The sequence below is a fragment of the Littorina saxatilis genome, linkage group LG12 (genome assembly GCF_037325665.1).
Source record: "Littorina saxatilis isolate snail1 linkage group LG12, US_GU_Lsax_2.0, whole genome shotgun sequence".
Classification (NCBI taxonomy): Eukaryota; Metazoa; Mollusca; class Gastropoda; order Littorinimorpha; family Littorinidae; genus Littorina; species Littorina saxatilis.
The window spans coordinates 29,828,737-29,846,558 of NC_090256.1; the positions used below are offsets into that span (position 1 = coordinate 29,828,737).

At 43.0% G+C, this 17,822-nt stretch overlaps 2 protein-coding genes across 2 annotated transcripts; one reads left to right on the top strand and one right to left on the bottom strand.

Annotated features, from left to right (window-relative positions):
- Positions 1-4,413: 4,413 nt before the first annotated feature.
- LOC138981705 (ferroportin-like) lies at positions 4,414-17,813 on the top strand. Its single transcript, XM_070354727.1, has 8 exons — positions 4,414-4,570; positions 5,324-5,483; positions 6,927-7,163; positions 8,661-8,876; positions 9,190-9,603; positions 10,786-11,075; positions 11,492-11,654; positions 17,003-17,813. The coding sequence occupies exons 1-8, from the start codon at positions 4,514-4,516 to the stop codon at positions 17,365-17,367; spliced, it is 1,902 nt and encodes a 633-aa protein (XP_070210828.1). The 5' UTR covers positions 4,414-4,513; the 3' UTR covers positions 17,368-17,813.
- On the bottom strand, positions 12,420-16,890 carry LOC138981706 (uncharacterized). The gene is made up of 2 exons (XM_070354728.1): positions 15,549-16,890; positions 12,420-13,875 (listed from the first exon to the last, which is right to left on the bottom strand). The coding sequence occupies exon 1, from the start codon at positions 16,643-16,645 to the stop codon at positions 15,560-15,562; it is 1,086 nt and encodes a 361-aa protein (XP_070210829.1). The 5' UTR covers positions 16,646-16,890; the 3' UTR covers positions 12,420-13,875; positions 15,549-15,559.
- Positions 17,814-17,822: the final 9 nt, after the last annotated feature.

Sequence of the window (17,822 nt, forward strand, 5' to 3'; positions counted from 1 at the left end):
CAGAAAGTTAAAACAAAGAGAGGTACAGAAAAGCGTGCTATCCTTCTTAGCGCAACTACTACCCCGCTCTTCTTGTCAATTTCACTGCCTTTGCCGTGAGCGGTGGACTGACGATGCTACGAGCATACGGTCTTGCTGAAAAATGGCAGCTACTTGACTAAATATTGTATTTTCGCCTTACGCGACTTGTTTTAATTTTAACTTAGAAATTTGATTCATCCTAAAATGTTTCCACTCGGTACACGTTTTCGAAGAAATCGAATTTTGGGATGAAATCTATTAAATTTCACCACCAATTTCATTCACATGCAAGAAAATGACATGCTTTTAATTTCGTCCTTAAATAAGTCACTTCTTTCATTTGGCCAGGACAAAACATTTCAGTCTCGAGTAATATTGAGTCGGAAAGGTGACAGAGGCGGAAAGCTGACATCGCGCTACATCGGGTTTGTTTCCGAAAGCTGTCTAAACATAGCTTTGAGGTAAGCTCGCTGTGTCACAGCAGAAAAGGGGTACTGATTCAGTAAACACAGGTATTGTCACGTACAGGTCTGATTCTTGTCCTTGTTATGCGCGTGACTGTACAAGTGTCTACCTATATTTTCTCAGTGACGCCACACCGCCCCTCCCCCCCCCCCAACGTCCCCCACCCTCACCACACCATCTTCTCATTCCCCTTGATTAAGGTTCGTTACGCGCAGTTAAGAAAATCCTTGACCCCATCGGGCAAATCCTTCAAATCATTATGCCTGTGCTAGACCTCACTCGCCTGTTCACGATAATTTGTAAAATATGGTATTACATAAATTTAACCTCCACAAACATCCATGAGCTCTCCACAGATGCTTAGGCCCTCTTCATTAATATTATCAAACGGATTGTAAAAATACCTTCTTTGCAGAGACTCCCAGGAACCGAGAATCAGGAAATTAAGAGTGAAATTACAAGAGAGAGAGAGAGAGAGAGAGAGAGAGAGAGAGAGAGAGAGAGAGAGAGAGAGAGAGAGAGAGAGAGAGAAAGCGAGAGAGAGAGAGAGAGAGAGAGAGGGGGGGGGGGGGGGGGAGGGGGGAGCGACTGACTGACTATTAGGGTTTAACGTTCCCTCAGACCAGTTGGCCTATATTGGGACAGGTATTGGTTATACGCTGAAGATAATATGGTGTGATACTTTGACTCGAACAAGCCCGCTGTGGCTGTCGTCTTCAACACACCAGCATTGGGTTTGTCTCGTCAAAGTATCGAAATACGATCATGATATTCAGAGACGAGAGATGTTGCATGCGTGTCTTCGTGTTTTCCAAGCCCTGAGACTTTCGCTGTGAACTTGGGATCTTTTTCGTGCGCATGTGTGCACACGGGGGTGTTCGGACACCGAAAAGAGTCTGCACAAAGTTGATTCCGAGAAATAAATCTCTCGCCGAACATGGGGATCGAACCCACGCTGATGGCTACAAAGCGGCCAGCTCGCTACCAACTGAGCTACCTCCCCACCCAAGGGGAGAGCGAGAGGGAAAGGGAGAGCGTGTGAATGTGTGTTGCGTGTGTGCGTGCATGCGTGCGTGAGTGTGTTTGTGTGTAAGTATAGTTTCCAATCTGTACTTACTTTTTGAAGCGATCCAAACAAAACTCTGTATGCATCACCTGAGATGTCTCCAACCCCCCCCCCCTCCCACCACTCCGTCTTATACAGCTCCCAGGATAAAGATGAATTGTTTTAATACATATACATGTAATCAAATATAATACAATAACATATAATATAACGCGGGCATTGTGGGTGTGGGGTACACAAATTGTTGCAGTATTTGTTGTTTGCACAATAGTACATAGACAATCAGTGGCACCACCCTCTTTATGTCAAACCGTTAGACCTATGATAATATAAAAGTGCAGAACAACTGTACACTTATGGCGCCCTACTTTCTGCCTTAAACATCTTGACTTCTTCAGCCATCCAATCTACCCCTACCTCCCAAAACCTCTTCTCTTGTTATTTAGTTTTTTAAATTCAGTCAATATTTGATTGAATGTTTTGCCGGGGATTTTAATCGCGATAGGGAGCCGAAGGTGTGTGTGTGTGTGTGTGTGTGTGTGTGTGTGTGTGTGTGTGTGTGTGTGTGTGTGTGTGCGCGTGTGTGTGTGTGTGTGTGCGTGTGTGTGTGTGGTGAAAATCCGAGGAAACTATTCGACAAAGGCCGATAATACGTAACGTGTTAATTCTTCCAGATAAGTAAGATTCCCACACCTTTTCCGCACTTTTTTGATAGATGTCGTCGATGACGGCATAACTGGCCGTTGAAAAGCTGAGGCCACACTGTGGCGACCGCATTATTTTCACACAATTTCGTCGTTTTTATATTTAGTCAAGTTTTGACTAAATATTTTAACATCGAGGGGGAATCGAAACGAGGGTCGTGGTGTATGTGTGTCTGTCTGTCTGTGCGTGTGTGTGTGTGTGTGTGTGTGTGTGTGTGTGTGTGTGTGTGTGTGTGTGTGTGTGTGTGTGTGTGTAGAGCGATTCAGACTAAACTACTGGACCGATCTTTATGAAATTTGACATGAGAGTTTCTGGGTATGAAATCCCCGAACTTTTTTTTCATTTTTTTTATAAATGTCTTTGATGACGTCATATCCGGCTTTTCGTGAAAGTTGAGGCGGCACTGTCACGCCCTCATTTTTCAACCAAATTGGTTGAAATTTTGGTCAAGTAATCTTCTACGAAGCCCGGACTTCGGTATTGCATTTCAGCTTGGTGGCTTAAAAATTAATTAATGACTTTGGTCATTAAAAATCTGAAAATTGTAAAAAAAATTAAAAATTTATAAAACGATCCAAATTTACGTTTATCTTATTCTCCATCATTTGCTGATTCCAAAAACATATAAATATGTTATATTCGGATTAAAAACAAGCTCTGAAAATTAAATATATAAAAATTATTATCAAAATTAAATTGTCCAAATCAATTTAAAAACACTTTCATCTTATTCCTTGTCGGTTCCTGATTCCAAAAACATATAGATATGATATGTTTGGATTAAAAACACGCTCAGAAAGTTAAAACAAAGAGAGGTACAGAAAAGCGTGCTATCCTTCTTAGCGCAACTACTACGCCGCTCTTCTTGTCAATTTCACTGCCTATGCCGTGAGCGGTGGACAACGAGTATACGGTCTTGCTGCGTTGCATTGCGTTCAGTTTCATTCTGTGAGTTCGACAGCTACTTGACTAAATATTGTATTTTCGCCTTACGCGACTTGTTACATTTAGTCAAGTTTTGACTAAATGTTTTAACATAGAGGGGGGAATCGAGACGAGGGTCGTGGTGTATGTGTGTCTGTCTGTCTGTCTGTCTGTCTGTGTGTGTGTGTAGAGCGATTCAGACTAAACTACTGGACCGATCTTTATAAAATTTGACATGAGAGTTCCTGGGTATGATATCCTCAGACGTTTTTTTTTCATTTTTTTGATAAATGTCTTTGATGACGCCATATCCGGCTTTTCGTGAAAGTTGAGGCGGCACTGTCACGCTCTCATTTTTCAACCAAATTGGTTGAAATTTTGGTCAAGTAATCTCCGACGAAGCCCGGACTTTGGTATTGCATTTCAGCTTGGTGGCTTAAAAATTAATTAATGACTTTGGTCATTAAAAATCGGAAAATTGTAAAAAAAATAGTTTTTTTATAAAACGATCCAAATTTACGTTCATCTTATTTTCCATCATTTTCTGATTCCAAAAACATATAAATATCTTATATTTGGATTAAAAACAAGCTCTGAAAATTAAAAATATAAAAATTATGATTAAAATTAAATTTTCAAAATCAATTTAAAAAACACTTTCATCTTATTCCTTGTCGGTTCCTGATTCCAAAAACATATAGATATGATATGTTTGGATTGAAAACACGCTCAGAAAGTTAAAACGAAGAGAGGTACAGAAAAGCGTGCTATCCTTCTCAGCGCAACTACTACCCCGCTCTTCTTGTCAATTTCACTGCCTTTGCCATGAGCGGTGGACTGACGATGCTACGAGTATAAGGTCTTGCTGCGTTGCATTGCTTTAAGTTTCATTCTGTGAGTTCGACAGCTACTTGACTAAATGTTGTATTTTCGCCTTACGCGACTTGTTAAATTTTTTTTTAAATTTGTAAAATAATCTTTGACCTTATCCGGACTATAGTATTTTATTTCAGCCTGGAAGCTTACATATGAATAAACTAACTTGCCAATTAGAATTATGTCTTAAACTCAAATTGCAAAAATAAACATGTAAGTTGTTTGTGGGGGGTGGGGGTGGGGGGTGCCCAGACAGCTGTTCAGCACAGTAAGAAACGAGGCATAGGCCAGCAAGAGGAAGAATTCTTCAGAACAGTGCGCGCGCGGATTACGGTTTCAGGTAAGAAATCCGACACCCCCACCAGCCGCGGAAGCTTCAGAGGGAAGCTGACCCAGCAGACATTTGGCCCCTAACCCCCCAGTCAGCGACACGCGACAGCAGCAGTCGGCGGCAACATGTGGATCACCAAGACTAACCTTACCATCTACTGCAGCCATTTTCTCTCATGTTGGGTGAGTCGCTTATTATTATAAAATGCCTTCTTGAGAAATGTCTGTTATGAAGTCATTATGAAGCAATACACATGAAAAGTGTTACTGGATAGAACTGCATGATTAACATTTTTATGAGTTATTGATTATGATTGGTATCTACCTATTCACTGCGCACACACAAACACACACACACACGCACACGCACACACACACACACACACACACACACACACACAAATACACGATTTGCCGGACTTGCCGCTCACTCATCATGCATATCAGCGGTATTGTAGATGCACGTACAGGGTTCGAAAATCTGTCGTGTACATTAATTTCTCTCGCCATCTCTTGAGACGGAATAAACAACGCTTGAGATACGTCTTCTTTTCTCAATATCCTTTCTCTGTCCGCCCGCTTATAAGATCTTATCACATCGACGTTACAGTGAATGTTTCCTTTATTTTGTGTTTTGGTTTAATAGTGTTATTGGCTAAAGAAAACTGACTTGAAAAGCTTTGTTTCTTAGTTGTTGTTTCAGCTTGAAAGCTTAAAAGCTTAAAAGTTAATAAATAAATGTGTTGATCAAGGTACTCATTATATTCGAGTTTCTGCTGACAGATTAAAAAAAATCTGGTTTCAGCTTGCCAGGTTTACGAAGTTTCGATGATGAATGATCCCAGTTTTTCAGTGTCGATTTTTTAGTTTCAGGCCGACAGATTGACTGAATGTTTTGATATTGCTTGACGCGACTTGTTTTTGATTTGTTTTCAGGGGAATCGGATGTGGGGGTTCGGGATGGGAATGTTCCTGGTGAGGATAGCCGACGACAGCATCCAGCTGTCTGCAACGTACGGGCTGGTCAGTGGTCTGGCCATCTTCTTTTTCGGCGCTTTGGTTGGTGACTGGGTGGACAACACGCCGAGGCTCAAAGGTCAGTGACGTCACAGTGTCCAGTTGAGAAATGAAAGTTGTTGGAAGGAGGCATACACACTGTATGGAAATGAATGCTTCTTACAGACTAACTTCGAAATGGTTGGTTAAATATTCAAACAAAGAAATAAACAAAACGATCCGAAGCTCGGAGGTCAGTAACGTCGATTGATAAAAGTTTTGTCAGTAAAATTGTACGTACCTGAATGAAGCATCATAATTGGAGAGCAACTGATTTGGGGAGCATTCTGAATAATTTGCAGCCATTGGCAGAATTATTGAATTGTGATCGTGTGAATATTTCAAGGAACCAGGGTACTTTTGTTATTCAGGCTGTTCGTTCACATTATGCCCAGGCTATTTCCTTGTCTGAAATTGATTTCTGATTGCTCAAATATTGCTTTAATCGGATTTGTGTGTGTTTATAACCTCATTCCGACGTCCGGAGAAATAAACAAGTCGCGTTAGGCGAAATAACAACATTTAGTCAAGCTGTCGAACTCACAGAATGAAACTGAACGCACTGCTTTTTTCACCAAGAAGTAGTTTCGTCAGTCCACCGCTCGTGGCAAAGGCAGTGAAATCGACAAGCCATGCAGAATAGTGCGGTAGTGGTCGCGCTGAGCAGGATAACACGCTTTTCTGTATGTCTATTCTTTTTAGCTTACTGAGTTTGTTTTTAATCCAAACATATCATATCTATATGTTTTTGGAATCAGGGACCGACAAGGAATAAGATGAAATTATTTTTAAATCGATTTCGGAAAATTAATTTTAATCATAATTTCCATATTTTTAATTTTTAGAGCTTGTTTGTAATCCAAATATAACATATGTATATGTTTTTAGAATCAGAAAAGGACGAAGAATAAAATGAAATTGGTTTTGGATCGTTTAATAATTTTTTTTTTAATTACATGTTTTCGATTTTTAATGACCAAACTCATTCATTAGTTTTTAAGCCACCAAGCTGAAATGCAATACCAAAGTCCGGCCTTTGTCGAAAATTGCTTTGCCAAAATTTTAATCAATTTGATTGAAAAATGAGGGTGTAACAGTGCCGCCTCAACTTTTACAAAAAGCCGGATATGACGTCTTCAAAGGTATTTATCGAAAAAAAAGAAAAATAAACGTCCGGGGATATCATTCCCAGGAACTCTCATGTCAAATTTCATAAAGATCGGTCCAGTAGTTTAGTCTGAATCGCTCTACACACAGACAGACAGACAGACAGACAGACAGACAGACAGACAGACAGACAGACAGACAGACAGACAGACAGACAGACAGACACACACACACACACACACACACACACACACATACACCACGACCCTCTTCTCGATTCCCCCTCTATGTTAAAACATTTAGTCAAAACTTGACTAAATGTAATACAAAACTTGACTAAATGTAATAATGTACGTGTCTGTCTTCTGCCTTACAGCGGCCCAGCTGTCCCTCGTTCTCCAAGACGCCTTGATGCTGGGTTGTGCTGCTGTGGTCATCGCCTTCCTGTGGAAAACGGACGACATCCAGGCCTCGGGCTGGTTGTCTCCCTTTCTGAAAGCACTGATTATCTTCCTTGGCGTCCTTTCCAACCTTGCATCGCAGGCCCGCGTCATCGCCGTGGAGAGAGACTGGATTGTGGAGATATGTGGCAAGAACACGGATCATTTGGCTTGTAAGTTCCACATAGCGTTTTTATCTCGTTGTTCGACATACCGAAGGTCTTTCCCTCAGCCGCCTTTGTTTTATTACACCCCCGGTATAGGGGTGTGTATAGGATTCGGTCCATGTGTTTGTTTGTTTGTTTGTGTGTTTGTGTTCGCATATAGATCTCAAGAATGAACGGACCGATCGTCACCAAACTTGGTGAACAGGTTCTATACATTCCTGAGACGGTCCTTACAAAAATTGGGACCAGTCAAACACACGGTTAGGGAGTTATTGGTGGATTAAGATTCTACAAGGACTTATAGAGGGACATATTAATGGTCAAAGGGAAATAACCTTCTCAGTTGGTGGCAGTGAGAATGGTTATTTCCCTTTGACCAACGGGGGTGTTTTTCCTACCTCGGAGGAATTTTTGTTGTTGTTTTTACACCCCCGGTATAGGGGTGTGTATAGGTTTCACTCGATGTGTTTGTTTGTTTGTTTGTGTTCGCATATAGATCTCAAGAATGAACGGACCGATCGTCACCAAACTTGGTGAACAGGTTCTATACATTCCTGAGACGGTCCTTACAAAAATTGGGACCAGTCAAACACACGGTTAGGGAGTTAATTATTGGTAAGATTAAGAGTGACATATTAATGGTCAAAGGGAAATAACCATTCTCACTGCCACCAACCTCGACGTACCCTTTACGCGAATAAACATTCTGACTTCTGACTTCTGACTTCTGACTTCTGACTTCAGACTTCTCACTTCTCACTTTTGACTTCTGAATTCTGACTTCTGACTTCTGACTTCAGACTTCTGACTTCAGACTTCAGACTTCTGACTTCTGACTTCTGACTTCTGACTTCTACATTCCTGAGACGGTCCTTACAAAAATTGGGACCAGTCAAACACACGGTTAGGGAGTTATTGGTGGATTAAGATTAAGAGTGACATATTAATGGTCAAAGGGAAATAACCATTCTCACTGCCACCAACCTCGACGTACCCTTTACGCGAATAAACATTCTGACTTCTGACTTCTGAAGTCAGAAGTCAGAAGTCAGAAGTCAGAAGTCTGAAGTCAGAAGTCAGAAGTCTGAAGTCAGACTTCTGACTTCTGACTTCTGACTTCAGACTTCTGACTTCTGACTGTCTCTCTGTCTCTCTGTTTCTCTGTCTCTCTGTCTCTCTGTCTCTCTGTGTCTGTCTCTGTCTCTGTCTCTGTCTCTCTCTCTCTCTCTCTCTCTCTCTCTCTCTCTCTCTCTCCGCATGTAATAAAGTTCTGAGTTCTCTGACGGGGGTGTTTTTCCTACCTCGGAGGAATTTCTTGTTTGTTTTTAGTTTGTTTCTTAGACTAGCTAGGCTAGGCTGGACTAGGTCACTATCACGTAAGAGTAAATATGCCCTCTCTTCTTAAATACTATGCTTCCCTTCCCCCTTTTTTTATACCCCCTTCACCCCCCCCCCCCCGCATTCATCTCTCGACTGATCAATCTTGTCCATTTTGTGTTGAAGCGATGACAGCCATGATGCGGCGCGTTGACCAGATCAGTATGATCCTGGCTCCCATGGCAACGGGCCAGGTAATGGGCTACATCGGACTCGTCTACGGGGCCATCTTTATCGGCGGGTGGAACGTGCTGTCAGTGTTCGTGGAGTTCTACCTCATGTGGAAAGTCTACAACACCGTGCCTGCCCTCAAGGCCAAGAAAAACGAGCGACGCGTCGCTAGTAAGTTGTCTTTTAGCTTTAAGTGTGTATTGGTTTGATGATGGGGGAGCGGGAGGGGGAGCGGAAGGGGGGAGGGGGAGGGGGAGGGGGGTTGGTGGAAAAGGAGACAGAGTAAGCGAAAAGAAGAGATACTATTCATTGTTTCATCACTTCATATTCTTCTGAAATGAAGGTGCCAGAGCGATCCATGAACATAACATTTTTGCAGATGAAACACACAGGTGGGATGTTTTACTTCGATTTGCAGAATATCCGTCTCATCCCTATATGAAATTATGTGTTTTAAAACGGTCCTTTGCCCGTCTGTGCGCAGATGTAGAGCTTGAAAAAGAAAACACAGTAAGCCAACGCCAACCAGCCAACGGCAACGGCCACACACCGACACCAACAGAAACAAACGCAGAATCAGCAAACGGAAAGAACATTGACGGCAGTCTCGCATCTGTCCCCAGAGCAGAAGGGGGGACACAACAACAGATACATCCCGCCGGGTCTTCTCTCACGCACCTCTCGGAGGACCTGGGAGAGGAGATGCACGACAAGACATACGGCAACGGGGAAGTCAACTCCCGAGTGGTTGTTAAGCTGTCGCGGAGTCGCCTGCTGTATCAGTTCGTGACTCTGTACCGGGGCTGGAGGACCTACGTCAGCTACAGCGTGGCCCTGCCCGGCCTGGCCCTGGCCTTCCTCTACATGACGGTGCTGGGCTTTGACAACATTACTGTGGGTCAGTGCTTGTGTGCTTGTTGTTGTTTTCGTTGTTTTTGTTGTTGTCAGCTACAGTGTGGCCCTGGCCGGCCTGGAGCTTGCCTTCCTCTACATGACGGTGCTGGGCTTTGACAACATTACTGTGGGTCAGTGCTTGTGTGGTTCTTGTTGTTTTCGTTGTTGTTGTTGTTGTTGTTGTTGTTGTTGTTGTTGTCAGCTACAGCGTGGCCCTGCCCGGCCTGGCGCTTGCCTTCCTCTACATGACGGTGCTGGGCTTTGACAACATTACTGTGGGTCAGTGCTTGTGTGATTCTTGTTGTTTTCGTTGTTGTTGTTGTTGTCAGCTACAGTGTGGCCCTGGCCGGCCTGGCGCTTGCCTTCCTCTACATGACGGTGCTGGGCTTTGACAACATAACTGTCGATCAATGCTTGTGTGCTTGTTGTTGTTTTCGTTGTTGTTGTTGTTGTTGTTGTTGTTGTTGTTGTTGTTGTTGTTGTTGTCAGCTACAGCGTGGCCCTGCCCGGCCTGGCCTTCCTCTACGCGACTGTGCTGGGATTTGGCAACATTACTGTGGGTCAGTGGTTTGGGACCTAGCTGGGACCTAGCTGTTCGCTAGTTAACGATTGTGTGTGTGTAGGAGGGGCGTGGGAGGGGTGGGGGTGAGGTGGGATGGTAGGGGTGGTGGGAGTGTGTGGGAGTCACGTTGCTGATTGTTCATGCACTTGTTTACCTGTGCCAGGTGAGTCTATCTTTGTATTTGCTTGTATTATCTGTGTATGACATTGCGGTGTTTTATTCAACCGCATGCGCACGACGGAGTATTCAGCCGGCCCTGACAGCACACGACATCCAGTGTAATAACACGCTTTTAGACAATCTTGGTATTCCAATCAATGAACAATTGATTTTTAAAATGCAACCCCTTTTTTAAGATTTTCAAAAAACTAAGAAAAGGAGGGATGCTGAAAATGGAGGGTAACTTCACAGGTTATGAACAGAAAGTCTGAAAAAAGAAAGTTCTGATAATGATTGAGGTCATACATGGGGGTTGGGGGATGGGGGTGGGGGCTGTTAATCGTGTTAGAATGGGGAGATCTTGAATCTCGGGGGGGGGGGGGGGGGGAAGAGGTCGTCTTAAATCGGTGGGGATGGGGGCTTTAAAATGGTTCCACTGTATCCTCCTTACTAACCACGTTGCAGCCTACGCGGTGACGCAGGGCCTGACGGAGTCCGTGCTGGGCATTCTGATGGGGTCCTCAGCCGTCTTCGGCATCCTGGGCACCTTCGCCTACCCCGTCATCCGCCGCCAGACAGGGCTCGTGCGCTCCGGCTTCATCGCGCTGTCCTGCCAGGTGTCGTGCCTCACGCTGTGCGTCGTGTCCGTCTGGATGCCCGGCTCGCCCTTCGACCCGCTCTACCGCAAGGTCTTTGACTTGCCCGATGGTTGCGAAGGAGACACAGGAAACGCGTCTGGTCTACTTGTTACGGAGGTGATCTGGCTGTGATCATGCGTGTGATGTACGAGAGATAATTGTAATTTTATTTTCGAAGGTTGATTGAATATTATGATCGTGATCGTCGGCATGGACGCTGATTCTGTGTGTGTGTGTGTGTGTGTGTGTGTGTGTGTGTGTGTGTGTGTGTGTGTGTGTGTGTGTGTGTGTGATAGAATATATAGAATAGAATAGAATAGAATAGACTAGATTAGAATACGCTTTATTGCCATGAAACGTAATTGTTTACAGGACACATGATGAAACAAAACACACACATACATACGCGCGCGCCCATGTACTAGCCCCCTCCCTCAAGCCCCCCCCCCCCCACACACACACACACACATACACACATCCATTATTTTGTATGTCCACTTTGAACACCGATATCGAACTTCTTGCCTTTGCAGACATCTCCAGCGCCGACAGCGAATTTACTGAACAGCTCTGCAGATATTATGGCAGACAACATCAGTAACAGAACCGCAGACTGCGACGTGCATGCTAAGTGGGTTCCAGACTCCCCTCTCTCGGTGATTTTCCTCATGGCTGGCATCTTTCTCGCAAGATTTGGTAAGATGATCAACAGACGTACGTGCGTATGAACCACATCAACTTCCTCGGTCAGTCGTTCGTCATGAATCCACCCGCCCCGTACAACCCCCATCCCCACTTATCGTACCTCTTTCTTTAACGCACATACTTTCTTTTACGCACTGTCTTTTACGCACATATTGTCGTTTACGCACATATGGTTTGACCATTCGTTTCTACGTACTCCTCTTTGTTTTTGTGCATTCCTTTTTGAAAACGTTTTTGTGTACTTTTTGTGTATCTCTTTTTTTCTTCTTCTTCTCTCTCTCTCTTTATTATTTGTTGAACATTAATCATGACAACAATAACAAATCCAATATAAAGCATATAATTCAAAACATAAACGAGTACTTACCAAGTCGAAGTTTGTGTAGAATTCCATGATGCAGTTTACAGGAACGGAGGGATATGTGAGAGTGCGCATGCGCTAGGCTAGCCATATTTTACAGCATAGATCATCAAAGCGTAAACCATATCTTTGATGATCTACAAAGTTTTACAACAACAAAAGTTAAGTTGTAAACAGAGGGTGGGTTTTATTGAGGGAGGGCACATATCCCTCCGTTCCTGTAAACTGCATCATGGAATTCTACACAAACTTCGACTTGGTAAGTACTCGTTTATGTTTTGAATTCCATTTCATGCAGTTTACCGAAACTACGGTTTATGTGAGACTTCAAAGTTGTTGTTGTCAAACTTCCATTTCAACATTCATTGATTCACTCACATTTTAGAAGATAAATGTTTCTTGTTCTGATAACTTTATTAATTCTAAAAGTAGCAGAGGTATGAGTATATTCAGAATACTCGAAACAATCTACTGCACATTTCAAATCAATGACACTTTTGTATCAAAAAACAAAACCATTAATGCTTTCTGCATCAAGAAAGTTTTCTTTTACAACTGTACACATTATTTCACCCTTTTTCTGTGACATTTGTGCATCAAATAATAAATTCATCAATGCTTTTTTGCATCAATAAAGTTTTCTTTCACAACAGTACTTGTCTACACACTTTTCTTTCCATAGTAATTCAAGATTGTGTTCTTTTTCATCTGACTCTGCAATGGTTTGTCATAGAATTGTTTGAATGTTTTTGCATTGGTCCAACCAGCTGCTTTGAGAATATCACCAAGAGGTACACCTGACCTCTTCATTGCTGATGACGCTGCACATCTGAAGCTGTGTGGTGTATAACTTGACAATCCAGCTCTCGCTAATACTGTCCGTAACCAGCGAGAAATTGTGTCCCTTGATGCTGGTTCATGAGGCGGTTTGTAACACAACAACAGTTTACCGCTCTGATCAACTCTCAGTTTCTTTGTGCGTTCAATGTATTCTTTCAAGCACTTGACTACACAAACTTGCTCATCCACAGTATATACTGGTAAATCTAAATTTTGCTGATGATAGCCAGGTCTTGTGTGTTTCAACTTTTCTGACATGTAAATAACACATTTATTCTCTAAAAAACAAACAGATTCTAGGTTCATCAAATGAAGCGTTTGCACCCTTTGAGCAGATGCCAACAAAAGTAAAGCCGATACTTTCAGCGTTATGTCTTTCAATGAAAGCTGAGCATTGTCTGGAAGAGTCTTAAAGTATTTCAAAACATCACCAACATCCCATATCTTGGAATGCCTTGGCATTGGTGTCCTGAGTTCAAAAACTCCCTTCAAAAATCTCACAACCAAAGGATGAGTACCAATCGTAGATTTATCTGACATCAAAATAACTGAAGAAAGTGCACTTCTGGCAGTATTAATTGCACTGTAACCTAATCCAGCTTCAAAGAGATCAGTGAGAAAACTTAACACTAGATTTACAGAGGGACGCAAGGGATCACTTGACCGTTGAGCACAAAAGGATCGCCATCTCGCAAGATAACAGGCATATTGTTTCTTGGTTGTACTTCTCCATGAAGCACAGATGATGCTTTGAGTCTTTCCATGAAGGCCTCGTGTCTCGAGAGATTGCCTGATAAGACACAAGCCAGGAGACGTAGATTTCTCTGAAGTGGATGTGCTGCATTGCTGTGTGGTAAAGTCAGAAGACGTTTCCCTTTCGGAAGAATCACAGGTTCCTGGACTAGCAACCGCAGAAGCTGGGGAAACCACACCGCTGTTGGCCACAGGGGAACAATCAGCATGCCGTCTGCCCGGTCTCTCCTCCACTGCATCAGCACCCTTTGAATCAGACTGAAAGGAGGAAATGCATATATCAGCCATTTTGACCAGTTGTGTTCAAATGCATCGACTGCATACGCTTCTGGATCATGTCCCCATGACATGAAAGGTTTTACCTGAAAATTCAACCTTGAGGCAAAGAGATCAATTTCTGGATTCAGCAGTGTCTCTTTAAGCCTATGAAATACAACATCATTCAGTTTCCATTCTGTACGGTCATTGAACTGACGTGACTGCATATCTGCTTCAGTGTTACATTTCCCAGGAATATGTGTAGCAGATAACCAAATCAAATTATCTTTACACCAAATCCAGATTCTTTTTGCCAACGCATTACATTCATGTGAATGTGATCCTCCCATATTCTTTATGTAGGCAATAGCACAAGTGTTATTTGATAACACCAAGACATGTCTCCCTGTGAGTTTTGCTTTGAAACTTTTCAGTGCATATTCTATTGCCAGTAATTCAAGCACATTTATATGAAAAGCTCTTTCATTCATTGACCATCGTCCCCCTGTTTTCAGGTCTCCACACACTGCGCCCCAACCTCCTGTAGAAGAAGCATCAGTCTGGATTGTTATGTCATGGCATGCATTTTGCACTGTATGGTATGACTCATCAATGTTCTCAATCCACCAGTCTAACTCTGAACAAGCATTGTCAGATAGATTAGCTAAAGACTCAAAATTTCCTTTTGCTACTTTAAGGGCATCAGACTTGTCTTTTTCTAACTGTCTGAAATACAGAGGTCCCCACCTATTAGCAGGAAAAGTGGCAACCAACATTCCAATGACTTGAGCCAGTTCTCTGATTCTGATTCTTTTCTTTCCCTTGAGTCTGTAACAGGCTGACTTTATATTCTGCCTTTTTTGCTCTGGAAGTGATACAGTCATATCTTCAGAATTCAACCAAAACCCAAGGTATTTTAACCGTTTGCTTGGATTGAGAACAGATTTGTCATCATGTATTGTGAAACCAAGAGATTCAAAGAGTTTTACTGTCTCACTGACATTCACTTCACATTCTTCAACTGTGTCTGCCTGTAAATAACAATCATCAATGTATGAGGTAGACAGAAAACCTTGTGCCCTCAACTTTGCATACACTGGTTTTAGCAGCTTTGTGAAGTACCTTGGACAGTTACTCAAACCATTTGGAAAGCATGTATACTGAAACATTTGTTCACGCCATCTGAATTTTAGAAACTTTCTGAACTGATGTTTGACAGGAACTGAATAGTAAGCGTGTCTAAGATCAACTGAGGCCATATAACAGTCTTTAGTCATCATTTGTGTAGCAGTTGACAAGTTATCCATTTTAAAATGTTCGTACTCAACGGATTCATTGAATCTTTTCAAGTTCAAAATAAGCCGATGTGACCCATCTGGCTTTTCAACAAGAAAAATAGGTGAAACCACCTCATCTTCTTCTGGTTTTGATGGCTCAATGACATGCATACTCAATAGATGTTCTACTTCTGCATCCATTATCTGAAATAAGTGACCAGGAACTTGATTTTTGGCCTCATGCTGAGTTTGCACCTTCTCAATGTCTTCACTCAAAGGAATTTCTGTTCCCTGTACCATATCTAGAATAAAGGAATCAGATGTCAATTTCTTCCAATTGTGAACAAAATGTTTCAGTTTACCTGCTTCAAATGTGGCATTCTTTATTTCACATACCTCTTTGTTGTCTACTCTGCTTGCCTGCTTGTCGTGCCGGAGAAGAATGGTCTCCCTTGACTTCTCCCTCTCCCCCTGAACTGAGCTCCTCTCTTCCAGTTCCACCTTCCTCTTCCTCTCCATTCGGAGTTTTTTGGTGCATACTGACGGGATGGGAAATATTTTTGCCCTCTACTTGATTGAGTAAAGGCAAGCCCAAGTTTGGTTGTACAGTCAATATCAGCACACGCTGACTTGAGATCATCCCCAAATAGCCACTGAGTGACTGGTATGTTTGAAGATGCCAGTTTTCTGTATTTCTTGTTCACATTTTGTCCAGACAGTATTTTTGCTCTTCTGTCCAGTGACATGTCATACGCTGTTTTCAGTATCAGCCCACTTGCCTCAGCAATTGTTTTGATCAGCTTTTTCTGTTCCTCATTGGCAACCCCCATTTTTAGGGACACATCCCAGGCCACAACAAGAGCATTGTTGGCCGTGTACAGTAACTTCTGTTGACGTTGTGATTTTAAGTCATACGTTTTGGCACTGTGTTCCATCAAACCCCAGATTTCGGGATTCACTTTTGGGACGCCTGTCTCAATGTTCTTTGGGCGTTTAAACTCTCTTTCTTTTTGCTTCATCTTTTCTTCGGTCATCTGACCCTTTGCCATCACTGATACAAGTTTTGCAATTCGATCTGCAACTTCATCACCAAGAGTCTCAGAAATGTCAAAATCTTGCTCCAGTTCATTCATAATTTCACTCTCATTGGGGTCGCTCAGTTCAGCCTCGGGTCGAGATTCTGATGCTTGAGTTTTACACATTTCTTCAAGAAGGTGATCGAAATCATCCCCAGTCTCCACAGATTGTTCGTCATCACTGACTTCACGTTTTCTCTTTTTCGATTGTTTCGTTTGGGGCGAGTCGCCATCTTTGTCTACCACCATAGTTAGAAACTTCAAAATTTTCTCATTTTGACTCTTCATCTTTTCCCAATCCGAGATTGGTAGAGTGACTGTTTGTGGTTTTTCCTTTCCACCCGTGTCGGGTGCGTGGATCAAGTCATTCAATTCTGAGTCCGAATCGAGTTCCAACTCTACTTGTTTCTCTGTCATCGCGACTCGCGGTTTTTTCGAACTCGGCACGATAAAGGATAAAGCACTTACTTTGTCCAGCAGAAACAAACAATTTCACACACAAAACACAACAGGTTACGTCGATTTCCGGATGAAAATGAAGTTTTTTATGCCGAAAATTCCCACATGCTGCCCATGGCCGCCATAACACATACGGGTATGGCTAGCCTAGCGCATGCGCACTCTCACATAAACCGTAGTTTCGGTAAACTGCATGAAATGGAATTTTACATAAAGGAATGGCGCATCGATCACGTTAGCCCACGCGACTGCTTGGGAAGGGAAATAACCTCTGCCCATTCCTTGTGACTCCTAATGTGCCACTCGTGGTTTCAGGCGTGTGGATCGCCGACCTGACCATCACCCAGCTGTTCCTGGAGAAGGTGGTGCCCACCCAGCGCGGCATCGTCAACGGCGTGCAGAGCTCCCTCAACCAGCTGATGGACCTCCTCAAGTTTGCCCTGGTCGTCGTCCTGCCCGACACCCAAACCTTCGGCTTCATCATCATCATCTCCTTCTCCTTCATCTTCACCGCCTGGCTTCTCTACGCCATCTTTGTGCGGCGTGAGAACGTGCCGCTGTGTGTGTGCCCCTCTGCTCGTTCTGCGGTGCTGGCTCCTGACGCTCGTGACAGTGGAACTGCGCGGCGCAGTGACAGTCATTTCAATGCAGACCTGGATGCTATGAACGTTCTGGTATAACACGGTTTTAGTTGTATATAGCCAGGTGTGTGTTGAAGCGTTTTGTTTGGTCTTATGTAATTATGACTGAATACTGTTATTTGTCCGGTGTAAATCTTAATCAAAATAGGAAGAGCGCTATTTTAAGATCTGAGCAACAAAGCTAAAGGGAAGTAAGCTCTCTTCATGTGCATCGACGATGAACGTCGCTTGTTCATCTCAATGCGTGATATTCTCTCAGATGCCAAGAGGTTGGTTCTGCATATCTCTCACTTACTCTTGTTTCACAAGTCGCATGCATTTAGAAAGTTTACTTCCCTTTGCTTCTCAGATTCTCCAATGCAATCTCCGGAAACAGTGAAGCAGAGTTAACCATTTGTGTCATGTATTGATGATTATTGCACTTTTTTTCGGAGTGAGTTCCGGAAAGACCAAAACCGAATAAAAATTGTGTGCCATGAGTAAGAGTCAGGGGC